At 41.7% G+C, this 27,273-nt stretch overlaps 1 protein-coding gene across 6 annotated transcripts in view; it reads left to right on the top strand.

The window, feature by feature from the left end:
- LOC146309109 (RNA binding protein fox-1 homolog 3-like) overlaps positions 1-26,903 on the top strand; it is a 520,112-nt gene extending 493,209 nt beyond the window's left edge. For 5 of the 6 annotated variants that reach the window (XM_084743798.1, XM_084743794.1, XM_084743797.1 and 2 more), the window contains 5 exons: positions 1,982-2,114; positions 4,215-4,254; positions 7,858-7,916; positions 13,635-13,713; positions 15,847-15,941. In XM_084743798.1, the coding sequence (XP_084599924.1) occupies positions 1,982-2,114; positions 4,215-4,254; positions 7,858-7,916; positions 13,635-13,713; positions 15,847-15,891 (356 nt within the window). In that variant the 3' untranslated portion in view covers positions 15,892-15,941. Of the gene's footprint in view, positions 1-1,981; positions 2,115-4,214; positions 4,255-7,857; positions 7,917-13,634; positions 13,714-15,846; positions 15,942-25,778 lie in introns of those variants that run through there. The other variant, XM_084743796.1, reaches the window with a different exon arrangement.
- The last annotated feature ends 370 nt before the right edge of the window (positions 26,904-27,273 follow it).

Genomic DNA, 27,273 nt, shown 5'->3' with positions numbered 1-27,273 from the left:
TTTGTGCTCTCATACACCGTGGCTGTTGTTGCTTTTCACGGGCTTACCAAGGTGTGACAGTGCCTTTGATTTATGGGTTATTATTGAAGCAGTGTAGCCTATCGCCAACTCATTATAAGTTTACATTCACATACATCACTGCATGCATATTGCATACAAATTTCCAAAAAAGAAAGAAAGAGGCAATTGGACTTTCTGGGGCCCAGAAATAGTAGTGATTTGTTAAGAGGAGGGTGGGGAAAAAAAACACACCTCGGAAACTATCAAAGAGGATTGTTTTTGCCCTTTAGCAACTGCGCTCAGATGTCCACTGCTCCAAAAAAAGAGACTAATTTAAATGTCAAGGTCAGCATTATAAATCACTTGGGGGAAAGGGGGCACCCTGCGAGTCCAGGCAGTCTATTGGTACGTTGGCAGCAAACAAAGTGCCATGCACCTCGCTGGGTGTGCGGAGGGGGGCTATGTGGGCGTTACCTGGCCAAATGAGACGCAGAGTTTGAATATGTGTGCGGACCCACTAATGGAGCGTGATGTTAATGGCAGAAGACATTAAACCTGGCTCTCTGTGTTTTTAAAAGCACCACTAATCTGTCTCCCTGTCAGCTTTATTGAAGCAGCGGGGCTAGGGTGTGCATCGTTCATTAGGGTGCTCACTGGCCTCGTCCACCTGCAGGGTTAACACTGCGCACGGCACAGTAACGCCGGGCCGTCATTCCCCAGGCAGAAACGTATACGCCGCCGGTTATATACGAGCTACCATGGATCTTCATTGCGGCCTAGTTTATCTGCGATTGCGAGGGACTGCCTGCCGTCTCCTCTGTGGCGGCGGGTTCATCTGAAACACATTGGATACATGTTATTAACCTGCGTTACTAACCCCAACTGAGCCCCCAGCCCCCCCTACCCCTATAGGACCTGACAGGAGCCTCACGACTCCCCATCAGAGAGTGATTTCTGATTGGACAGACTGAAGTGGTCTGTGATGAATTCGCCCAAAACAAGTCATGGAAATGCATAAAAAAAAGAATAAGGTGAGGGGAGGGTGATGAGGAGGCGTTACTGGGGATGAAGAATAATGGGGATGACTGTGGACTAGGCATTGGGGGAGGGAGAGAGAGAGGAAGGGGGATGTGAGGGAATTTCGATTGCTGGAATAGAGGAGGCCAACTTAATCATGTCTAGAGATGGTGTGTTTGTATGCACCTCCACAGCTTGTAATCAGACAGCCACTGGACTGATTGAAGGTTAAGTAGAGAGCTCGCCCGTCCTCTAATCTGTGACCGCAGACATTCTGTCGCACCATCACACCAACCCTTACCACTCACCCCGACGCCTTTCACCCCAACCCTCCCTTGTCTGATTCACTGGTAGCCGTCAGCAGAGGACATATGTAGCTGCGTGATTGGCTAAAGATGGTCCCAGATGGGTTTAGAGATGGGGGTCATGCTGAGGTTTGGGCCTTGGCTGTCCAGCCCATCTGCTCCATTTCCCCTCGGGGAAAGTTCTGAACATCTAGTCAGGTTGTTCAACAACGCTCACCTCCCATTTGACTCTACCCAACACCTAGAAACGCCCTCTACCTCTCCCCCGTCCACCCTCCCGCTGTTCTCCTCGCTGCTAGCCCATTGTGTCTAAACTATGCAAAAGCCGTGGTGCGAAACTAGTGGTATTGCATCCATTACCTGCCTATGCTTCAAGGCTGCCCCTCGCCAGGCATCAGGAAAGGATGCGTACAGCAAATGTGGATCCTTGCTGAGTACGGCACAAAGCAGCGAGCTGGGAAAGGGGAGAGTGCTCGATGAGCCGCACCTAGAAAAGATTAAATCTATTGTTTCCTTGTCTTCCCCATAATGCATTCTGTCATAGGGAAAGCAGTGCCACACGTCTCTCTCTAATGTATTCTGTCATAAGGTAAGCAATGCCAAGCCGAGGATGTTCTCTGAAAGTCATTTTCTCTTCTCTTGTGTGTTTCCTTCCACAGTAACAGGGTTTCCCTACCCTGCCACAGGCGCTACGGTGGCCTATAGGGGTGCCCACTTGCGAGGTCGGGGGCGGGCTGTCTACAACACGTTCCGCACAGCTCCACCACCGCCACCAATCCCAGCTTATGGAGCGTGAGTATTGAATCTCTAATCTGAATCTAGAAAACAGTGAGCGCTCCAGAGTTTTAGTTCAGTTCAGTATTAGAGTGTGAGGACCCTCTCACAGCAACCTTGTTTTATCCCGACATTTGCACTTTCCAGTTTGATCGGAATCAAAATAACAGCTGCGAAACCTGCCCCAGACCACAGTTTGGACAAAACAGCCAAACCTTCACATTAAATTGAACCATGGTTCGGTTTGTTTCTAGGGTAAGAACATGTCTTGGATGCTTCAGACGTTTGGACCAATTGCAGGAAGTTCTGGCAGGCGATGGTCAGAACTGGAAAAAGGAAAAACAATGAAACAAAACAAAATGAGCCGCGGTAGAACATGCTGAGATGAGGAGAGCAAATGTTTAATTGAAATTTGGTCCATTGACTAAGTAAAGAATCAGCTTGGCGAGTGTAAAAAGGCCCTTAGTGACTGTAAATAACACTTTCCTGCTCTGATTACGTGTTTGCATGTATATGTTGGAGTTACACATACTGTATCTGCACTTCTGCTTAATTTAGGTGTCCTAGTCATAATTACATAAGAAGAGTTATTAAGTATGTACTTTATGTTTAACAGGGTGGAGGGATGATAGGTGCCATAATATATTTTCTGTCCTAGTTATGTTGAAGATAAGTTATTATATAGGACTAGAATGGGGGTCAGCAACCTGTTGGTCCAGAGCTGCATGTTGCCAAGACAAGAATCCTTTCCCCCCCCCCCCCACTTTTTAATTTATCATTATTGTATTAAGTGGTTCTTACATTCTTCAGTTGTAAAAATGTGTAACCTTTACACTAGATTAAAAAAAAGTTTAAAAAATGGGCACCACAGCCCACAGCCCTCAGTGCCTTTTCCTCTCCTTTTTGCAGGTGGTTAGTCTAGTGTTCTTTGGCTAACTTTGGGCGCTAAATCCAAAAAGAAAAGCTGACAGTTGTGCCTCCAGATAGCACTTTTCCCCCCCGAGACTTTTCCAACTAGTCTCACTCTACTGTTGTGAAAGGGCCTATTTTCACCATAACTCCTGATTTTTTTTTTTTTGTAAACCTACCCAAAAGTTAAAAGTGGCTTTTAGTTTTCACTGTGCTAAACTTAGAACATAGTTAGAGTACAGTAGGCCTATGAAAAAAATCCTCCACACAGATATTTTCGTTATTTCTTGGCCAAATATATCTTTTTTAACAGTAAAGGTTGCTGATCTCTTGACTAGGTCATGCATAGAAAACTGATCAATATGAAAAACCTTAAGTTTTTTATAATATCAACACTGCTCTTCAGGTTTTTCATTCAACTGACTTTGCTATTCTTCCTGGAGGGGTGTTTGGGGAGTAGAATCATTGTTGGTATCTAGGTATGTACATGCCCTAACTCTGCTCATCCTTATATTTGCACGCTGTCTGTTGACAAAGGAGGAACTAACAAAGCCACAGGGAGAGCTGTAGAGAGCTGAGATAGCGTATTACTGGGCAGATCTCACTGGACTGTGACCAGGGCCTATGCTGATCTCCTGGCTTTGTGCAGCACTGCCTCGCACTCGTCTCTTATCAGCAGTGGTCTGTGTGGCCGTGGGAGAGGTCTGACGGAGACCGGCCGAGGGCCCGGTATAGCTGTCTATCTGTGATTAGATCAGGATCCGTCTTACTGCAGAGAGACTCGCCGCTGAAGCCGGGGACTGGAAATCCCACGTCCCCTTTCCCCTCCCTCCCACTCCGGGGCCTTTTGCTACTGATGGCAGCTGGTTGATTTATATAGCGGAGTCATGTGACGGAGCTCCTTCGCTGCCTCCTTTTGTCCTCCCCTTCCCTCTCCCCGCCGCCACCAGCTCTCCTGACAACACTGCAGCAACTGGAAAGACAACAATTTTTACCAGAGCAGAAAATTGGACGGGGATGTGAAACGGTTGCACTTTTCCCTTTAATGTGTCATTCATTATTTGTGGTATGGTGCACTAAAGCTGCTGCGAGCTGACCCTGCAGACCCACAATTGGCTGAAATAGGAGGAACATCAAGGGCTGAGATTCAGTAGGGTAGCATGTGCCCCTAATCAACTAACGCTCCTTTCCTGTTCTCTAATTTCGCAGGGTGGTGTACCAAGATGGCTTCTATGGTGCAGAGATCTATGTAAGTACAGTTGGCTTGTCCTCTTGCCTGCTTAGATGAAACAGAAGTAAAGCAGACAAAAAGCCCAGCCCTGGAGACAAAAACGTGATCTCCTCAGCCCCCAGCGTTCTCCCAGCCTCGCTGCCAAGCCGGCGTCGATTAGGCCTCTGTCTGCTGTGCCAAGAAACCCGACAACAAAATTTAAAACCCCCTCAGCTCCTCCCTCCTCTCCCTCTCCTCTCTTCCTATGATCTCAGACTTTGGCAAAGAGGCAGACCCGGGCTCAGTGTCCCGTGTCAAGTTAGGTCATTTCTTACTTTAGATTTGTCTGGGTTTTTGAGGCGGTTTGTCTTGTGCAGCCCTACCTCTTCCCTCCTCTCTCCTGTTTTGTGTTTGTGTACACTCTGAGGGTTTGGCTGGGATATCCCTGCCTGCCCCGGGGGGTCTGTGCAGGCCTGAGTGGAGCCGGTTCCTCCCAGCCATCACCATGTGGGAGATAAGAGGAGCGGCAGCAGATAAAGGGATTAGCTGCCCCTCTGGAGCTGTCCGTGCAGGCAGGGTCACATCGGGGGCTGGCCCTGCTGCACGTCGCCCTTGACAGAGAAAAGCATGGATGCTGTGGAGATAATGCTGAAATTACCACGCTGCCCCACTTTGACATTAGTCCAAACGTTTGTGGGAGGATGTAATTTGTCCCTTTGATTCTGCTGCTTTTTTCCTCTGCTGCCGTCTGCTGAGATAGCGAGATGACAGCGGGCACAGCAGCAATGACAGTTGCCTCTCACTTTCGCCCTGACGACGATCAGTGTCTGGGAATGAAATGCTGAACCCCGGTGATATATGGCTTACACACCAGCCCACATGATAGGACTGTATTTCATGATTTTTTATTGTGGCGAGCAGCATCCACCACCGCAGACGAGACCGCGGCTGCGCTCTGAGTGATACTGTTTGTCTCTCGCACTCGTTCAGCCACCTCCACCTCCAGCTAAGTCCCGCACCCCGTCGTCCCCTGACCAAGGCCTGGCCAGGTTGGTCCATCACTCAACCCGTCATGCCAGCCCCTGGTGCTTTACTGCCATTAGTTTTAGCACTGGCCACTGCACTGCTTCAGACTGGCTGAGTGTGCGTGAAGGTCTCGAGTGACCAAGAGGAAGCTGTCCCTTAGCCCTCAGTGTCCTCCACAATCATTCAGTGGACACTGGCTGGTTGTCAAGAGAGAGGTAGAACAAGTACACACTTGTTACTCAAGTACAAGTACAGATACAGGGAGAGACGCTAATGTTTTTAAGCAAGCCCTTAAATTTGGTGGTCCAAATGTAAACTTGTGCACAAACTACACAGAAAAGGCAAGTTAACACAATGTGACACAGCCTCCCTTAATTTTTGTTGTCCACTTTTTCCATGAATTCTGATGTGGTGTCCCTGGTTGAGGGAACTGGCTTTACATACCACAGGCTGATACTGATTTTAAAGAGGAAAAATTCATGGATTACTGATATTGTAGCCAGTATAGTGAATTTCTGAACTGGAATGAAAGTAGGACTTGTCTATATGGATTGTGCACTGATTTTGCACCACTATGACTAAGCAAAGGTACATTGTTTTTTCTGCAGTATGTGTCCTGTAAGGAAAGTTTCCATATTGGTGCATACAGTGAACATATAAACCAATCAAATCAGGCCAATATTGGTCCAATATATTGGCAGACTGATATATTGATTGTGCTGTAATTACATCCTTAGATGTGTCATGATCTAGTTACTTATACTACTAGCTTGCAGTATAGGGATAAAACTTGGTGGCCACATGGAAAAAGTGGAGCTAAAAACTGTTAAACCATTCTAGCTTCAAATAAAATAAACTTTGCTTCAATGCACAAATCAAAAACAATCAGTTTTTAATGTCAGCAACAGAACTTGAAGTCTAATTCATCTGTACAGGAGAAATCTTTTGTTCAGTCACAGCAGAGGCTGGTCCTCAAAGTTCTTTGGATCAAGGTTTGTCTAAAAATCAGTCCTGCAGGCCTTGGCAGATTCACCAGATGCCTTTTCCCCGCTGTCGAATCTCGTTCTCGTCTGTTTGTCTTTTACGTTGTTTTCGTCTTGTTACGTGCGTCGTGCTCGTGCGTGATATGCACTGATGGACACACCAAGCAATCATCTTTTCTATGCGTTATTGTCCCATCCATTTAGGTTGAAGTCAGTCTTGACGTTGGAAAGGCGGTGTGCAATGAAGCAAAATAAAAAAAAAATCAATAATTCCCCTCAAATCCATTAAAACTAAAGTAACGAGCCTGTTTTGAAAATGTAAGGAATAGAAAGTACACATATTTGTGTTAAAATGTAGGGAGTAAAAGTCAAACTGTTATAATAAATAAATACTCAAGTAAAGCATGGAAAATCTACTTAAGTACAGTTCCAAAGTATTTGTACTTTTTGACATCCCACCTCTGCCAGCGGATGTGTCGAAGCCTCCTTTTGGAAATAGATGACCTGCTAATCCATTAGCAGAAAGGGAAACTAGATGCACACTACACACATTGCATGTGCTAATACATATTCATGCATGCACCTTCATGCAGGAACACACATGAGCGCACACATACATGAATGCACAAACACACGACTCTGCACGACAAAATAACAAATGTGCTGCACTGTTGTGTGCAGGATTTGACAATGTGGGAGAGTGATTTATTGGTCCGTGTTTGTTCAGGCTGTTGCTGTAATCAGCGCAGTCCCAAGGCATGGCCACATCCCACAGGAAGTCATCTGCTTCGAGTGCTGCGACTTCCTGTCTCTGTGGAAAAGCTTGCGTGGAACCGCGCGAGTGAGATTCAATTGCCGTGGCCCCTGACCTGATTTCATGTGCAGCCGCGGCCACGACCATCACGCCGTCGCCTCTCTGCACCGCTCTCCGTCGGACGTCTTTCCCCTCGAGTTTAAAAATGAATGAAAACATGCATTATTAAAAGCCACCTATCCACCGTATGGACGCAGATGGGCACACACTCCACTGGCACTAATAGAAAAACAGTGGGAGAACAGCTTCATTTTTCAAAGAGAGTAATAGCAGCACTCCACAATGAGGTCTTTAATTCCTTCCCCACTCTGGCAAATGAATACAGCGGTCCTGACTCCCCAACGGTCCAACCGTCTTCTGCCTTCTTCCTTCATTTGTGAGCCAGGGGGGTCGTGTAAAGGAAAAAGGGGCTCTTCAATAATGAAGCAGCAGAACCTCCTCAATCTAAAAATGGGCTGGATTTGGGGAGTTGGCTCACGTGGCCTCTGTTATGCTGTTGCTGCTAGTCGGATGAGCCCTCAGTGTGACAATGACACCGTCCCCCCCTAAATAAGCCGCCTCTCAGAGCATCATTCATTCCCCTGTTGCCACCACCTCCCTAAATACACCATATATCAAACAGCACCCTCTGGTGTCTGGAAGGGAACCTGCAAACGAGGGAGTGTGAGCTGATGACCAAAACACTGTGCAGTGACATTTAACTATTAAGGCAATTTAAAGCTGTGTGTCTGTGTTGTTGTTTCCTTGTGTCTCTGAGATCTAACCTTTCTCTGTGCAGGTTGAGCTTAATCATCGATTAACACTGTGGTATTTTTACAGGGTGGCTATGCAGCATACAGATTTGCCCAGCCCACCACCACCGCTGCTTACAGTGACAGGTGAGAATCCCTACAATCCAGTTTTTTATCTTTTTAACAAAGTGAACGCCATCCAGAGACTGAAATTTAAGTGCTGCGTGCTTCAACAGTCCCAGATCGTGTAGGTCAGTGATTCTCAACCGGGGATACTTGCACCCCGGGGGGCACTTCTGCTGTTGCCAGGGGGTACGTGGAGGGATTGTAGAGTGGCTCAACTAATCTGAAATGCAGAATGGATGATAATGATGAAAATAAAATCATTGTTTTAACCATAATTAATGCTTAAAACAGTAGAGCCACATACTGGGAGCTGCATTGATTAGTCAGTTAATCGATAGGGTTCAACTGTGATGCCTTTCAGAAACCTATTTGCCCAAAGTCAAGTTTTACTTGCCCCTGTACAAACTGTTTTATTTATTAGTGCTTATCAAATGGGAAGCGATGTAAATCCATCCCTGTTTCCAAGGTGATGTCTTTAAGCGTCTTGTTTTATCAATCCAAACTCTGAACATATTTAGTTTTATAAGATAATAAATGAAAAACTGTGAAATCTCCATATTTGAAAGGCTTTCTTATGTTTTTTTGGGTTTTTTTTTTGACATTTTTAGTGATTAATCAATTACCAAAATGGTTTAATAGTTAAATTCTTTTTTACTACTTGCCTACTAGCCTGACATAGCATTTTACTTACCCTAGGGCAAGTGGGCAGTTCTTGTTGCGGAGCCACGATCGATTAGATGTCAACTATTAATTTAATCTGCAACTATTTTAATAATCAAGTAATGACTTTGAGTCATTTTTGTTAAGAATAAATGTCCCCAATTCTCTGATTTCAGCTTCTCAAACGTGAATATTTTACTTTTTATTCTACGACAGTAAACTGAGTATCTTTGGGTTATGGACCAAACAAGACAATTGAGGACGTCACCTTGGACTTTTTGGAAAGCGCGATCAACATTTTGTACCATTTTGTGACATTTTATGGAGCAAACAACTAACTGATTAATTGACAAAATGATCGACAGGTTAATTGACAATGAAAAGAACTGCCCTATCAGCTATAACAATTAATTTGTGTGCTTTAGCTGCAACTAAGAGTGTGCAGAAACTAGTTATCAAGAGAGCAGAGTTAGCTAAAAGTAATGGATAAACAGCTGAAGATCACTAAAAGTTATTGAATAAGTGGTTGAAACGCATCTTTTTCCATTGACTTTGACAGTTCAAACGTATGAAAATATTATAACATTCACTATTATATACACTTTTATATGATTAATAGTAAATGTTGATGAGGGAGTACTGGAGTTGATCAGACTAATTCTATGTTATCAGAAATCAATATACAAATCATTATATTACTACAGTGGCCCAGTTATTTTTTTGGAGTGTCTCTCCTATTTCCACTAAACATAAACAATGTCATGTGAGGTCAAGATCTCCACCAAAGCATTAATGCAAATTCATGGAACAGAAACACAATAATCTAAAATAGAAACAGCAGGAGCCTCTTTGTTAAGCCTCTATTGCGCACGTGTACAAGACAACACAGAAATCCATCGCAGAGCAGGAGGAGATTGCATTTTCTCCCCATCAGCAGAAGAAACAGGATGTGATGCTGATAAAAAATGATAAAAATGATAGATACGTCTATATTACGTCATTACGTCTATAGCTGTTAATGTGAACTTCGATTTAAAGCAACAAGTTGATCCTGTGGGCTGTCAGATCGAGGAAACAATGAGTGAAGTGGAAACAGATGAGGAGGATTGAAAGAAAATGAGAACGCAGCAAAACACACTTCATCTCAACAACATGAGTCTTGGATTGCAGAAAAGATCACAGAATTATATCTGACAAGAGTGGATTTTTTTAATCACACTATTTTACAGCGCACTAATAAGGCTAGACTGCAACTCACAATTATTTTCATTATCGATTATTATTTACTCAAGTAATCGATTAGCTGCTTGGTCTATAAAATGTCAGAAAATGTTGATCACTGTCTCCTAAAGCCAAAGATGACATCCTCAAATTAAATTTACTGACATAGCGATCAATAGAAACCAGAAAACTGACTCAATCTATTATCAAAATAATTGATGGTTAATTTAATATTTTAGCAGACTAATCGATTAATCGTTGCAACGTAACAAGCCGTACTTTGGATCGCATTAGACAAGCTAGAAATGCTGTGTGTGTCCAAAACATGTCACTCAGTTTAAAGCCAATCGAAGAAGTTAAAAAGAGTAAACTACTTGCAGTTTCTTTGGATGCTAGACTTCGGTGGATGCATCATATTGATAATATCTTAACTAAAATGGGAAAGAGCGAACCGAGTGATTTAAGCTTCAGTTCCATCACACCCCAACTGCTGTTCAGTAGTTTCTGCAGCGAAGAAAGAGCTTAAAAAAAACCCCCTCCAACTTGCTCAAACAAAGCTGCCAGATTTCCTCTCTCTTTGTTCCGCGCACACTAATGTTAATCAAATGCACAGAGATCTTTCACAGCTCTCCGTCGAGAAAAGATTACAGCGCAGTCTTCAGTGCTCTTACTCAGGAAATGTCTTGAGTAACAAGGAACCGCTGTTCTTTTCTGTCCAGACGCAGACGTAACCGTCCAACTAGACAGGCCAGTTTAGGGAAACGTTTTACCGCCCAGACCGAGACGAATCACCGCAAATCTGCTGTAATTCACGGAGCCATTACAGAGTGGATCCCTCCACCGAATCACATCATTAAAACAAACACCAGGGCTGCTTTTGAGAAAACATTAAGAGAGTAGCAAACACAAATAACTGCATGAACAAAACCTGCATGCTTTATGTTGTTTGTAGTGTCTGGTTTGAAAATGGACTTTTCAGGGAAAGTGTTGTTGCTGAATGTGTATTATGTTTAAAATTAAGTAAATCTGTGATATCTGAGTTGGACTCCAGGAAGATTAACTGAAATTATAGTGTTAGCTGATAGGAATCCTAATGAACTAATAGTTTGTATCAGATTAGAAGAAAACTAGAAAGAATATGTTCTTTATTAGACCCTTTATTAGAGACTTATTAGATTTTATTAGAAGTAATTAGGGACACATTACAACAGAACTGTCCTGTAAACTAAAGTGTATTAATATAAACCCTAGTTAGAGTTAATATGGCAGGCGTTACAACAGAACTCAGCTCAACTCAAACTTTATTTATATTGCACATTACACACACAGTAACAATCATAAAAATGGAAGTGCAGATATAAGATGAATATGCACATCGAAACGTCTGCTGCTACACAAAAGTTAATGCAAAATATACAAGAACTGTACTGTAAACTAAAGTTTATTTTGTACGACTGACTGCACAGACTTACTGTTAAAGTGTTGGCAGATAATGTGATTTGTGTCCCTGATTATCCACTAATAAGTAGGTTTACAGTGGGAGATAATACGCTTTAGTTTACAGTATATTTCTGTTGTAATACATCCTTAATTATGCTCTAATAAAGGGTTCAACTGATAGACTGTAGTATACAGGACACGTCTGTTGTAATGTGTCCCCAATTACCCTCCAATTAAGGTTCTAATAAAGGTTCTAATACTGTCTAATAAAGAACATTATTTGTAGTTTTTGTCTGATTTGATACAGTTTGTTACGTTTTTAGAGTACTGTAAAATAAAGTGGGACGGATTTTTGTTTTAACAGTGTTACCTAACAAAATTCAACACATCTACGGGCCAATCGTAGATGTTGAGTGTAGCCCATGTGATGGATGGGGTGCTGCTTCAAAAGAATATTCTACATTTTCAATATTCTCTGTAGGTTATTTAGGGTTTCTTGGGGTTTTTTTTCTTCCTCTCCTGTTATCTTATCTATTAGGCAAAGCGCCGTATTCTTTTTAGCTCGGAGCTAAAGAACACACACAAAAAAAAGACTAACCTTGTTGGACTCAATGAGAAAAGCAGTGATATATGTCGCGACTCTCCGCTTGTGATGGGAGAGTGGGTATATCACTGTGGTATTTATGAATGGCCTCAGGTCTGTGGAAGGGAGGCAGGGAGACGGAGGGAGGGAGAGATGGACCGGCAGGAACTCTATCACTTCTGAGTGATGTCACTCTGGTTCAGGTGTGCTCCGTTTGAGGAGGCGTCGCTGATTCATTTCGGCCCCTGAAAGCCGTTGTCAGCCGGGATGTGGGCTGGTTTGGGAATCTAATCTGGGAAGGATTGAGCATGTCACTTGTGATAACGTACACCCTGCCTGAGAGCCTGAAGATCATATCGATAATGTAAGATTTATCAGGCCTCGCCGCGGCTCGAATTATGAGCAGCCGTGCTCGGCGAGAGCAGAAATTGGACAGCAGCTTTTTTTTTTCTCTTCCTCTCAGAGTGATTTAATTCCTGTTTCTCTTGCCTATACTTTTCCCTGAGATTTAATGTAATTCGCCTCCAAGTTGTTTGTTTTGCTTTGTCTGTTTGTTTCCTTTTGAATAAGCGGTCATGCCCATTGGATCAATAGGGGTTTGTCCGTATTGTCTCAGCAATACCTTATCAGACTTAACAGTGGAGCAGTGAGCCAATCATAAAAAGAGGTCACCAGGATTGTGGAAGGCGTGCGAAACCCCTGCAAAATATGAAACATTTATTATCTGAAAAGCCTTCAGTGCTCACTGGCTGCATTACCAAAGCTCTTTAAGTAACTAAACAGAGCTCATAGCAGCGAGTCTGATGTATCGAAGAGGTCTTGTGAGGAGCCAGTCACATTGTCAAAGACGCTGCCGGCTTCCAATCAGCTCTGTCGAGGCTCTGTGACATTGCGCGGGGTGGTTTGACCTGCTGGTCGTCAGCAGTGCCACTCTGGTGAGAGTCATTTTGTAGATATATTAGCCTTAGAGGGCCTGTGGGGTTCGGTGCTCACAGAAGATAAGAGGACCACGGAGACTTCCCCTGACCATCTCATGGCACCGGCCTCCTCCCCAAGGAGCCGAGACAGCCCTTCTGATTTCACGTCCTGCTCACTGACCTTGGGTGCTGCCGGACTTAAATGGGCCGAGCCATATTTAGATCTTATATAACTCAATGTAGCTCATGCGAAAGGCATGAGTGCTGTATGTCTTGTTGTCTCCTTTAGGAGAATTTCTTCCTCTCTACACTTTTTTTTTTTTTTTTATTCCTGGTTGATTTGGTGCCCTCAGTCCTTGGCTGGGTGTGCCTTATCTGCTCCATGCAGACCCTCATTTGCAAGCGAGCATTGAAAAAAAAAGGGGAAGTAAATAGAGGAATATGTGAAGTCGAATAAATAAATAAATAAGGCAGACACATCTTGTCCTGTCTCAGAAGGAAATTGGAAGGATTAGTTCCAAACCAGCAACAATGAAAAGACAGGGGCGTGAGCCCAGTGTGCAGCCTGGGTAAACAAGAACAGGGTGAGAGACCAAGCCCTCCAGCACCAACTGTGTTTCCTCCGCATCTTTCTTTCTCTCCGTCTCCCTCTCTCCGCACTCATTACCTATTCTATCCACCTAATCAAGATGACAATGAAAAGACAAGTATAATTCACCAACCTTTGAACTCCCCTTTTTGAACCACCTTGTATAATGCAGGGAGCCCAGGAGGCCGAGGAGGGAAATAATTGATTGTGTTAGAGACTTGAAAGAGTTGACTTGAGGGGTTGAGCATTAAACAAGCATGCATAAATGTTCTGCTCTCCTCGTCAATGATAGATCAATGACCGTGTTCTCTGTGCCTCCCGTTGTGCAGCTATGGCAGAGTCTATGCAACAGCAGACCCCTACCACCACACGATTGGCCCTGCCGCCACATACAGTGTGGGGACTATGGTAAGTCTATGAGACCGCCGCCCGTTTTCTGTCTGCACCCTGTCTGAAACATCACAACACGAGCTAGTACACACACACACACACACGATTCACACTTCAAAATAAAGACCAGAGGCTGCAGCGCTCACTGGTTTTTATTTATGTATTTATTCATCAGTCGATTCAGTTTTTGTCATGCTATCTGGCACACCCTGCTGGAGCTGAGCAGTACTGTAAAACCCCGGCATGTGGAAATTGGCTCAGACATTTAGTGCAACAAACTCATGTTATGCCACGCAAGCTCACCTCATGCAATATTAATTTGACACAAGTTCATCCTGAAATGAGAATGAGAGTGATTTACTGCAGTTATTTTTTTAACTTGACACAAACTTTGCATCTTACATAACAACTACATTTCTGTTCATTCTACATAACTCAGCTCGCTGCAGAGTGAGTTGGATCATCTTTATTTTATTTTTTTTTCCATTCAGCCAAACCAAACTTGAAGGGATGAAGTTGAATTGTTAATGTCTGTTTTTAGCTAGCTTTTGCAGCTACTGTAACATCAAAGATGAAAAGTGATGATAAATAAAAGAGCATCTTTTTTGAAACAGAGAGAGCTTCTCTTTGGTTTTGTTTTATGATGATGAGGGGATGGGACCGGGCTCACAGACCAAACCTAGAGATTAAGGACCATCAAACGCATGCAGCAGTGTGCCGTGGGACATGAAACAGAGAGCAAGACGGAGTGGGGGGAGTTGTCTCGCCCTCCCCTCCTGCCCACAAGCTTGATCGGAGGCGTGCTCTCTGCTTGAGAAATGACTCAAATTTACCATTCCGGCATGCATGCGATTTTTCAACATCATAAAGAAAAAAAAGCGTACAGTTCCCCGGTGCAGCTGCTAGCTAAAAGCTTTCATTAATTAAGACATTTCTTTTTCCTCTTCATTTACTTAATTAAAAAATGTGCTTGAATGTTTTTTTTTATTCTTTCTTCTTTTTCCTCCAAATTTCCTTCCATTTCTCTGACACTTTGTTCGTCCTCTCGATGAAAGTAGAAGACAGGATTTGGCCCCTAAAAATATCAGAGCTAATGTTGTGTGTGTTGGGTGCTCAGGGAGCTAACACAGACTCAAGAGGGAGTGTGTGGTGTGTGTGTGTGTGTGTTCGTGTGGTGTTGAACAAATGGCGAGGCTACTGGGAGATGGGCTGCGCTGAGGCCAACATCGAATAAACTCGTGAGCTAAAGAGAAAAGACCAGCTCGATTCCTAATTCTTTAATCATGTTTGATTAATGGTTCTCTGGCAGAGAGGAGTCATTTTTGCATTTAAAAGCTATACAATAATTAGTTCCTCTGAGGTTGGAAATTCTCTTTACTCATTTCCAGCACACAGAATCATCTCATATGGATGAAAGTTTTGTACGAGCAAGAGGGCTCCCCGAAATTAGGCAAAATTAGCCTTTGAAGACAGTCAGTAGCCTTTGGAGTTTGCCTGAATTCCTAATTGCAGCAGAGCCACCGAAAGATGAGAGGAAGGACTGTGTGTGTGTGTGTGCATGTGCAGGTGTGCATGCATAGGCCCACATGCATGCTTTATGTGTGTGTGTGTGTGTGTCTGCCCTAGATATCTTGAGCATGGTGCTAAATCTAAGGGCTAATATCCTGTGGAGGTTCGCCCCTCTAGAAAGGTGCAGGCACCTCCGCTAGACTTGAAAAGGAGCTGTGATTAAAACCTCTCTGAACTTATTCTGCTTTAGTTGAATCTCTGATATTGTTACAGCCTGAAAAGGATTGGTTTTCCTTGAGTAAAAAGAAGCACAAAGGACACTACTTTTGAATGAATCGCTTAATGTAATGAATCATAGAAAATACGTCACACCAGGCAAAGTGTTGCTCTGATTTAAAATACTTTTTGCACCAATTAAGCTCCAATCCACCTTTTAACTGTAAAAGACCCTGGTCCTAACACACACTACAATTATTAGCTTCAATATATCAAACTATTAATCGGCCTCACGATCATTCCGATATATTAAAACTAACGTAAACAACTCGCATGGAAAAAGGAAGGAAATTTGTGGATAAAGAGAAACCGACTAAAGCTGTCACCTGAATACTGATTGGTACTTTTTCATCTTTGATGTTGCAGGCTAGCCTATACAGAGGAGGGTACAGTCGCTTCACTCCCTACTAAAAGAAAGAAAAAAAGCGAGAAAAGACAGAGACATTACCCCAACAAACAAACAAACAAAAAAAACAATCTAAAAAAAAGAAAAAAACAAACAAACTCAAAACAAGCGAACACCCGGTCCTTGGTGGAGAGCTAAATCAAACTAAAAGCTTCCAGGTCCCCATGCTGAGCCCCTCCCCTGACACCCTCTCAAGCCGATATTTCTACAACAACCTATTTGATGTCATCATTGGTCTGCTCTTGTTTTGTATTCATTTTGTGCTTTTGGTTTTCTTTTGGAAAGTTTTATGCACATGTGCATTATCTTGATTGCTGTATATGGGTGCTGTGTCACCATAACCAATGTGAGCCTCCTGCAGCACGCATGATGCATGCTCAGAGGTGTGTGTATGCAGCCGCTGTCATCTGACTAAGAATATACTGGGGCATTTTTACGATACGCTGTAAACACGACAAACACAAACCAGGTCCGATCAGGTTGACACTGATCACTGATACATCTCAGTTTGCTACTTTTCTAACCTTTATCCTCCATAAAACACACAGAAGTAAATAAAGCCCAGTCCACACGCTGACTAACATGCCTTGGTAATTCTTAGCTCAAAGACGGCACTGCTCTGATTGCTTTGTTTTTCTTTCAACGTTGGAGTCCTACTGTTGTGCACTCGCAGTGGAGCCTTACAAGCTGTACTATGTGGTATGACAGCATGCAGAGTAAAGGGTCGTGAAGGTCAGATCTCTGTCTTGGACTCACAATGCTCACACTCCAGCCCAGTCTCCTGCAAACTACTGTGCGTTTATATGCAACTTCTCTGCGTTGGTGGTCATGTTTTAAGGGGGAAATGTAACGCTGGCTGGGTTGCATTTGGGGACAAACTCATGAGGCGCTTCATATAAGTACATTAACAGTAAATATCTTGTCTCAAGCTAGTAGATGGTGGTGATATTTTTATTACATCAAAGGACCACTTGATCCTGCTGAAGTGCCGCCTCCTTTTCCTATTTGGTCCAGTGGCAGTTGAGCAAGCTTGGTACCTTGTCGACTTTCTCCTTGTCTGGTTTTTTTTTGTGCTATGTGCTCAGCTTGTCTTTGTTGAAAAGAAAAACAAATTCTGAAGATGGTTGGAAGACTGTGCTGGGTGTAAAAATTACACATTCACATCTTAAATTAGCTAATGTTAACAAAATGCTAGCTAACTAGATAGCTAATCCACATCAATTGTTAGCTAACTAGTTAGCCAGTGATTTGACATTAGCTTATTTAAGATGCTTTATGTCACTTTTACATGAAAAAGGAAAGTTGAACAAGGCACTGAGTTTGCTGAATGTTATAGAAGCACCAAACAAAAAGGGGTGGGACTCAGGAAGGGTCAATTATAAGTGAACACGATTAACTACGTACTTGTAGCTGCCGAAAATGACTTTACTTGTCTTTGATTAGCCCATGCTTGGTAAATGGCCACGTCTTTTAAACTGCCTGAATTCGTAACACGGGCTTTCTCATCCTTCTCTTTTTAAGATTTTGTTACACTTTGGCTTCATTGAACACGTAACACATGCAAACCTTTCGCAGAGTAGCTGCTGCAACACTGTGCTTCTATTATAACCAATGAAACTGGCAACATCAGGCGTGAGAAAAGTGCACATGCGCCACAGAGATCCGCTCTACAAACATACAAATAAGCAGTCTTTTAGTTAGATTTTTCAAGTGAAGTGTGTGCAGCCCTTTTGCACAGAAATGGTTCATAACATGTCTATATATTTTCTAAATTAAACGACCAGTATTTTAGCTTATTGGCATTTTTTTTGAGAGTTTCTATTAGGACTGGAACGGATGATTATTTTTATCTTCTTTTTTTTGCACCCCTTAAATGAGCTAATGTAAAAAAAAATGCTTATTAACTAAAGTTTTGCTAACGTTAGCTAGCAAGTTAGCTAGCATTTTATGAACTTAGCTAACTATGTCAGTGTTATTGGAGCATTAAAAAAAGGGGGTGGGACTTAGGATGGACAAATTGTAAGTGAACACAGACCAAACTAACAGCTGAGCAGGATTGGTAACCTGGTTTCCTGTACTTGGATACGCTATGTGCTTAGCATACATCAACTGTTAGCTAGCTAGTGTTTTGATAACATTAGCTAACTTAAGATGTGACTATATGTCCAGACGTATATGTGTTCTTTTCAACCACAGACAAGTTTAGCACCTCAGTAAAGAAAACAGGAAGGGAGAAAGTTTGCTAAGATTCTGCGGGGTACCAAGTTTGCACAACAGTTTTTCGACTACAGAGCGAAAACAGGCGGGACTTCGGAAGAGCCAATTGTCAGTCAAGTGATTAGAAAGGATAATTGACTAGTCATTGACATCACCGTTAAGCAAAATGCGATGTATCTGCAGTGTACGTTTCCCCAAAATGTCATCGCTAAACGCAAACAGTTGCATGTGAACCTAATTTGCAGAAGACACGGCTGCATATCCTCACTAATTCACCATGTCAGATAAACTGTACTGGAGGTGCACTGTAAAACACCAAACATTTTCCACATGGACTCACACACAGTACCGACACAGCACCGTGGTGGGTGAACTTAACAGAGGGCTGTTCTGCAACAAGTCACCGGTCTCTCTGTTTTTAAGCATTGCACAAAATGTTTTACCTCAGGATAAGCTAACTGAAACTCACAAACTAGAATACAGTGCTATTCACTTCTCAGCAGGCAGGATAGTTTCATTTCTAACACAACCAGCAGGTTTGCAACACGGCTTTCTAGAGGAGCTGATTTTTTTTATTTTTGTTTAAGCAGAGACCCCAAGAGAGGATGATAAAATAAGACTGTACTGTTGTTCTTTATTAAAGCTACTGTATTATATATATATGTAGACATATACTGTATAAAACATTTCAACTGTATACACACACAAGTACAGTAAGATATTATATAAAAGCACCCAGGAGTTAGGAGACACAATGTAAATGTGTGTAGAGTGCAGCAGTGCTCGCCTCTTAGTCGACATACAGTGGTTGCATTGGCTTCTATTACGACTTTGTGCTACGTGAGGTGAACTGAAAAGAAACTCTCTGTAGCTCCTGCTAGCTGTCAAGATTTCAGTGCAGCTATGGAAATACAACTCAAAGCTATTGCCAATAATATTTAATTTATATGTACTCACACAAGTGTTTGTGGTCTCAAAAGAAAAAAAAAATGTTTGTTGCACTTTATTTATTTTTTTTGTTTTTTGTTTTTTTCAATACTTTCCGAGATGTAACATATTTATAAAAGTATCATATACAGCTAGTTATGTTTAGTCGAGATGTTAAAATGATATAGAGTAATGTTGTATATCAAAAAAGAAAATTAACCCATTATCTCATAAGTCAAAGAATATCTTTATGTGGATAAACAAACGTTGTTCTTCCTTTTATATGCTAGTACGTACGCACCATTTGGGGTTTTTATATGAGTCAAGAGGAACTTTGAATATTATTTTTACCATTTTCAAACAGGAGATCTGGTTTGTGCATTTGTAGGAGTTTCTCGTCTAAACTCTGCAGCAGAGTACATGTGTGGGTGTTCAGTTAGTGACCACTATTAGTAAGCTAGACTGGTATGAAATAGATTTTTTTTTTCTGATCTGAATGTGTGTGCCTATGTGCTATATATACATATATATGCATTAGAATGAGTGCGTGTATGTGTGTGTGTTTGTGTGTGTGAGGGAGGACACAGAGAAAGAGGAAGAGAATGCAGTTTGCTAACACACAGTAAGCTAACAGTTGTGCATGACTTCACTCTAACAACGTCCCTGTAATAACATCACTATAGTTTAATTCAGACCTCACTGACTTTAAAGCTGGGGTCAACAGTTCTGCAGAAGGATAGTTGTTTGTTGAATGACAGTCTTAGGTCGTCTTAGGGAATGAGACTCACCAATCAGCTGTCTTACCGACCCTTGATTGGCCAGAGTCTCCCGTCACAAGCTAAGTTTTCTGGAGCCAGGAGGACGAGCAGAAGTCTAGTTTTCTCTCAGACCACCTGGACTACATCATGCATAAAGGCAGTCAAAATCGTCCCATATTTCTCCTAATTTATGACAAATTTTCCGTACCTTTTTTTCTTTTCTTAACTCAAATGTCCTGGAGAGAAGAATTGCCTTTTCTTACAGGAAGTTTTGTGAAATGTTCACTTTCTGTGTTGCTGTAATCACATTTGAAAGTTGAACTAGTTTAGGCTCAGTGCTGTGGTCACCTGCAGGCGTCTGTTTGCAACAAAGAAAATATGTTTTTGTTTCCATTCATTAAATCTCAGAATGCAGGTAACAAAGTTTATAAAACTCATATTTTTCTGGGGGGAGAACTGCCAGACCCACCAGTTCAGTTTCCCTCTGTTTTTTTTTGTTTTTTTTGAGGTCTAAATGTTGGGTAGTATGCTTAAAGGTTATTATAGAACTCTAACCAAATTACGGCAAAAACAAACTGCCAACCCCAGCTTTAACTCTGACCAGGTTTTCCACATTAAAATTATTTAAGGACTACATTTGCTTTTCGGTCTCTTTAACTGGTATCAGAACAGAGCAGGTGCATAAGCTAATGCTTTTGCATACAGTACGTGAAGTAATCTTATGTGATAAAATTATACTAAAAGCGAGAATGTATATAATTATAGAGTGTGTGGAGGAGAAAAACACACAATAAAAAAATCACAATATAGTGCAGCCCAACTACAATCACAAACATGATGGTAGAATTTATGGTAAGACTCATATACTGATGTTTCGCCATTTGATAACAATAAGTGAATAAGATAAAGTAAAGGAGAAGGTGGAGGAATATGTTTTTCTATGGGTGACTACACAGATTTATCTAAAGACTGTAGGTAGATAATATGATTTGATCAAAGGAGTGGGTGTCGGTGTAGAAGGAGCAGATGGTGTCCCTTAATAAAGTGTAATAAGTGTCTAAGAGAGGGAGACAGTACACTTTAGTTTGATTCTGTGTACTGTGTCCCCAATTACCCTATGATAAAGTCTCATAAAGCGTCTAATAAAGAGTCTAATACTGTCTAATAAAGAACATTATTTCTAGTTTTTGTCAAATTCACAGCTTGTTACATCTTATCACGTCTTGCACAAACTAATATCTATTAATAAAATACGAATTTCGAGCCCTGAAATAGGATTTTCAGTTAATAATTTGTGCTCACAAACTACATCTTGTAATGTTAAACAAAGAATATATCATTATTGTGAAATAAATCCTGCCAGAGTTATGGACCCTGATGCATAGTACATTATCCCTGCTGATAAATACAAAAACAAAAGAGCTGATAAATTACGTAATATCTGATTGGTGCACAGACTTATGTATTTACTGACACCCAGTCAAGCATTTTAGGCTTTATCAAGGTATTTCCAGTACTGATCATCAATATCAGAACCATCCTATCAATTGTTCAGATATCAATTCAGAGCACAAAATACAAATTCATGTGTGCGTTCTTGCTTCATACAGATTTGGTGAACACTCAGCCTCCGCTGTGCAGCTTGATCTGGTCATGCAACTCTGACGCCACACACAAAAACTTTATCTTACTGATAGTTTATCCAAATGTCTTGTGATCAATAGTGTTACAGTGGACGTGTTCTTGAATCTTTTAAAGTTTGGGGAATGCCCAGTTATTTATACAATTAATTTTATGTTGTATTACACTCAAGCATTAGCACATGCAATTGAAAACTTAAAGCCAGTAGTCTTTGAGTCAGATCCTGATTAACCACCTGAAGAAAAAGACATAATAAAGTGATTTTTTTAAATCTCAGCTCTTTCACTATTATCCTTACAGTCATGTTATTACAGGGACAGTTTCTGAGTTTTGTCAGCTCCTATCAGTCTGCACGGGTTTGTCTACAGTTTACAGAAAAAGTTAAAATTAGCATTGTTTAACTGTTTCAGCGTCAGCTTATCAAGGCTTAAATGTCAAAGTCATAACATGTAAATAACTGGCAGTCAGTACTGTAGAGGTCTGAGCCGTTTAATTATGCTTACTGTAAGTCAAAAGTAATTTAAATGTGAATTTATATAAAACAAACACTTTGATATATCTTTTGGTTTACTTTGCTTTTTTGTCGTATTCCATAACCAGCTTAATATGCAACCAGACCTCTATTTGAACATTTGTTCGTACTTATTAATAGTAGTATTGAAATATGTTTACATGAAAACACTCTTTATTCATCATTTATATTTCATACAGTGTTCACTAAGCCCTGATAAGCTGGCAGGTGCATTTATTAATCCACCTAAAAGATTTGTACAAAAGAGAACCAAGCAAAAAAGTTACAGTACTTGTAAATACATTTAAATGTATATACACACACACACTATATCGCAATTCTCTGAGTAACTGTTTTATATGTATTCCTATATGAAGTGGGGTTATCTGTGTATTTTCAATTCAGCTGAACTTGTTCTTGAATTGTATGTAATTTCTATCATGAGAATATATTGTCTGACAGGTGTAAAGTACTTTTCTTTTGGATTAATTTCATAGGTAAAAAAGTATACTATTATGACTTTTTTTCTTTATTCATGAATTATTTTTGTTGTCAATATGTGACATATAAGTAATCTCTGATTGTTTTGAGTGTCAGAATAAAGCAGTTATAAGAACATTATGTCTGCCTTCACACATGGATGTTGTTGTTGCTGTTGTTGTCAACAAAGTTTTTTTTTTTTTTCATCATTATCTGGTTTGGGACTTTTTTTTGTATCTGTGCACATTAATTGTTTAGTTTACAACATGTTCGCACTTGCTGCCGGCGGTGTCCGGCCTTACAGACTGTTGCAAAGAGGGACAATTTTTGGTGGTCGAGAGAGCTCAACGCAATGCAACTTTAAAAAAAAGAAAACGTTAGTAAAACATCTTTTCTGCCTCACATTTAGAAAAAAGCACTTTAAGCATCTTACATATTTATCACAAAGAAATGGGCTGTAAATACTATTGGAAATATTGTTTTACTCTCACAGTTGCACAGAAACTTTGTTCCGTTGCTCTGAACGGCATTTCTGAATTTCATGTACTTTTCAGTTTACCTCATCTGAGTTGTCAAATTGTTTCTTTATGCGCTTTATGTTCTGAAATCATAACCGGTACCTCCCGTTTTTTCAGCAAATTGAACCACGTTTTTTGAGGGATTATGGAGACGATACTTTTCTTCATAGCTAGCAAGTTTCTTTAACTTAATTTAACTTAATCTCTAGGTCAGTTACCATGGTAACCGACTCTTTGAACCTATCGTATCTCTGTCATTCATGATGTGAGTGGCCGCACTGATCATACTGAACATAATTCCTATAATATTGGAGATTATATGTTGATATTTGTGGTGCAGCTGCAGAATGTAGTTTGAAAGTGAATTTTTTTAAACAGTCTGAATGTTTTTACAGCATTTTGGTGACGTGCAAATCATCAAACATGTTACTACTGGATCAGATTGTGAGCTTAAAATCATGTCTCTACATCTCTGATCTGTATAATTTTTAAATCTTCAGTTGCTGGTTCCTGTGTTTTGTCCTCATCAGGTTAAAGCTGAACAATTACATTTGAAATCTAATGAAGGGTGCAGCTTAATTACACCATCAGATCGAACCACTTAATTATCCAGAAAGGAAATCTATGTCTAGTAAATGATGAATTAATGGATAACGCTGAATAAAACTTTACTGTTTTATTGTGTTATTGACCTTTTTCACTGCTCTGACTCAGGCTCTGTTTTTAGGATAAGTGTGGAAACATGCATTAATATCTTTATGTCCAGTGGATTAAAATGGAGGCTCTGCTTTTTATTTACCTGTTGCCATGGTGAATCACAAACTAGGAAGTCCACTGATGATCATTTTCTTATTCGCTACACACAGTCTTAACTCAGAGTGAACATGAGTTGCATCAGAAATTATGCAAACAGCAAAATCTAAAAAAAAAATTCGGACACACTACTGTTTAACCACATGTTTGCATACAAGTTAGAATAGTGTTAATTTTTTAGGATGTGCACATCCATCAGTCCAGACAGGCGCAGGATACGTCAGCCTTAGACTTGATGTAGCAAACATTTAACTCACATGACTGATCAGCTGTTTCCACACTGACGGTCTCCTCATGGCTCTATAATAACACAACAATGATGTGACCTTCTTCACATCCTGTTTTCTACATTGTTTTGCACCATTTGAGCTTTGACTAGTGCTCTTTTAATAACGCCATCTTGTTGCACCCTCTGCTTCTGCAGTGGTTTTCCAACTGGCGCCACCTACTGCTTATGTTCATGAACCATCTCCTAAGAATCGCATAACAGTAGTGGATGAAAAAAAGCTTTCATTTGCATTTTCTTTCAAACCTTTTGGTTAGATGCTAAAATCCAAACAGAATTTGTTAAGTTAAAGTTGCAGTGTGTTGAACTCTCTCAGCCGAAACATTCTGACATTTTGACATTTGTGTTACTAAGATCATCGATATCAAAATTTGAAAACCAAAAATGCCGTTCACGTCTATTGTATTGGGGTGGAAGCAGAGGTCTCAGAAACACTAAATCCTATAAAATAAAATCTAAAACTATCTGCCTCGCTCAACACTTTCAGGTCGACAAGTGGACAGATGCATCTTTTTTGTGATCTGGGTGAAGCGACCCTTTAATGGGCTCAAGTTTTAATTGCTCAAGATAAACTTGTTTTAAGAAACTATGAAAGAAGCACAGGCTGTAATACCTGAAGTAACCCTCCCCTGAACGCTTCACGTCCGTGGGTGATTAATATATTTGTCTCTGCAGCCCTTTCAGTTCTAGGCTGCCTGTCAGTGAGGACTATATGTAGCTCCACCGCTATTGTGCTTCCTCCCCGCTGAGCTATAAGACTGCATGTGGATATTTTTGTATGGTGGGTCCCCAGCGAGCGCTCAGTAAATCTCAAGTATAGGATGGATCGGGGGAGGCGGAGATGAGGCTCAGGCCGGCTCGTCCGTGTGAGGAGATACAAAGGGAGGCAGGGTGGATGCTGATTGAGCACGCCACTTGTTTGACTGTTTGTCTCTCTGGATTGGAAGTTAGTGGGGGGGGCAAGGCACTACAAAGGCGTTTCCAAATTAAAGCCTCGTCTTCTTTCATTTCTTTATTTATTTTTTTTGTCAGAAGCTCCACGGAGCTGCTGAAGATCACTCTGAATTAGCGAGCATCTGTCATGACGAGGGTCCGGGGACGCTCGCCTCGCCTCGCCTGCCCCCCCAACACCCACACACGCCCCGCCCTCCCCTCCTCCGCTGCCATCCAGCCCCATTACACTAAGACTTTTCACTTTGCACTGCCAAAGTGCCGATCTCCACTTGTATGATTACAGCGCACTCTGATCTTTATTCTGGGGAGAGCAGTAGCACTAGTTTTGGCAGGCGCAAGGCCTCTGCTCCCGCTTCTTTTATGCCACATTACAAGAACGGGATGAAAAGTGAATGAAGCTGTTGTCTCTCTGCTCTCAAACTTTTTGCAGCTGAGTTTTAAGCGTTGCTTCCTTTCCGATTGTTTTGACTCTTAACCTTACAGTGTGAACTTCAGCTCCTTGTAACAGTGTATGTTACATAGATGGGAAAAAAAAATGTTGGGCTGGGAGGACTTTAGAGAAAGTGTGTGTTGTTTATTCCATACATTATCCCATATGTTTATTTTTTTTTATTCAAAGAACTATTTTCTAGCTTTCTGTGACAAGATCCTCACTCCTAAAAACTTGTTCAGAAAGGAATAAACTTGCACTGAGCCGCTCCACACTGACTTTTCACAGCACCTCTCATTCTGTATGCCTATCAGAAACATAACCTTCGTCTCCCCACTTTTTCTCCCCTGTTTCCAGTAAATACAAAAGGAAGAGCTGTACTCAGTATTGATGGACATCACAGATGAAAACAACGAAGAGAGGAGAACTAGCTTTAAGAAAATAACACAAGAAGAAGAAGAAGAAGAAGAAGACGAGAAGGAGTCCCTCTACTGAGGCTGGCGAGGGAAGACGGGAGGCGTACAAAGTGGCGCCGCGGCGGCGGTGTCAAACCAGCCACAAACTTGACAGACGGAGTGAGCCAGTTTCCACCAGGGACCACCTTTTTGCCGGGTAGAAAAAGACAGAGAGAGAATGAAAAGTGTCCCGTTATTATAAAACATTTTATTTTTCTATACTTTTGTGATTTACAATGGTAAAAAGTGTGTATAAAGCAGTATATATGTACAAATCTGTTTTTATGTTTTTTGGTAAGGGAGATGAACAGTTGGCCCTTGATGCTGATTCTGTGGTATGCAGGAAGGAGGAGGGAGGACCCCCGCCCCCCCTCCTCTCTCTATGGCACACTGCTCTGTCGCCGAGGTCATGTAAACAAAAACATAAACGGAAAGGTGGCAGGGAGAGCTCGGCATCCAGGCAGAAGCACTTTCTACGCTGTACTTTCTGTGGGTGGAGTCAAAGGTCAGCCCCCCCTGGTCTCACTGCTCCGCCTTCTTCCTTCCAACCTCCCCACCCCCCCGACCACCTTCCTTACTTCCTTACTTCCATTTTTCCGGACCGGTGATGTCGCTCCTTCCTCCTTGTTGCGGTGTCACTGACCGGCAGCGCCTACTGTTAGCAGCGTCCCCCGTGGATACTGTCGTGATGTCACTTTCTCCTGGCAGCACCATTGGGCATCCCCGCCCTCCCCAATGGGCAGTGTCACTGGTTTACAGCGTTGGGGAGTGGGGGGGTGAGCCACGGCGGGACGGTGAGACGGTATAAAGCCGAGCCTCCCCGGTCTGCCCCTCTCCACGCCCCAGCAGAGGTCAATGACTGAGGACTAGTTAGAGAAAATGGCGCAGAAGTCGCCGAATTTACTCACCTGCCAGACTCCGAGCCCAAGCCTTTGTGTCACTCTGCACCGACGGACAAACTATCAGACCAACGTGATAATAAAGGTGCGTACAACTACCAAGGATGCACGTTTCCACCTGACGAGAATAACTCATCAACGTCCATGTAACAAATTGAATTATAATCGAATAATCCCATTGTACTACATCAGCAGGTGCATAACCAAAACACAAGCCTGAGGCATATAGACTATGTCGCTAGATAAAACATTATAGAAATACAGTAGTGCCCATCCAACGGTAACAAGGAACGAGGGCTAAAATATGTCAATTTCTTTTGTCAATGTATTCTGAGAATATTTATTTGTGTGTTTATTTTTTTGTTCTTTTGCAGCACTGAAAACTTTTAAAGAGGAAAAAAAAGTTTTAATTTTGGTGGAAGCGAAACCTTAATTCTTTATATCAGGAGAGTCACTGTAAACGTGTTTAAACAAGAATGTTGGTTCAGTTCTTTGAAT

The sequence above is a fragment of the Lutjanus erythropterus genome, chromosome 19 (assembly GCF_056507025.1).
Source record: "Lutjanus erythropterus isolate fLutEry1 chromosome 19, fLutEry1.hap2, whole genome shotgun sequence".
NCBI lineage: Eukaryota > Metazoa > Chordata > Actinopteri > Lutjaniformes > Lutjanidae > Lutjanus > Lutjanus erythropterus.
The sequence above is the reverse complement of the archived record's forward strand: the minus strand, read 5'-3'. Positions and strand labels throughout refer to the sequence as shown.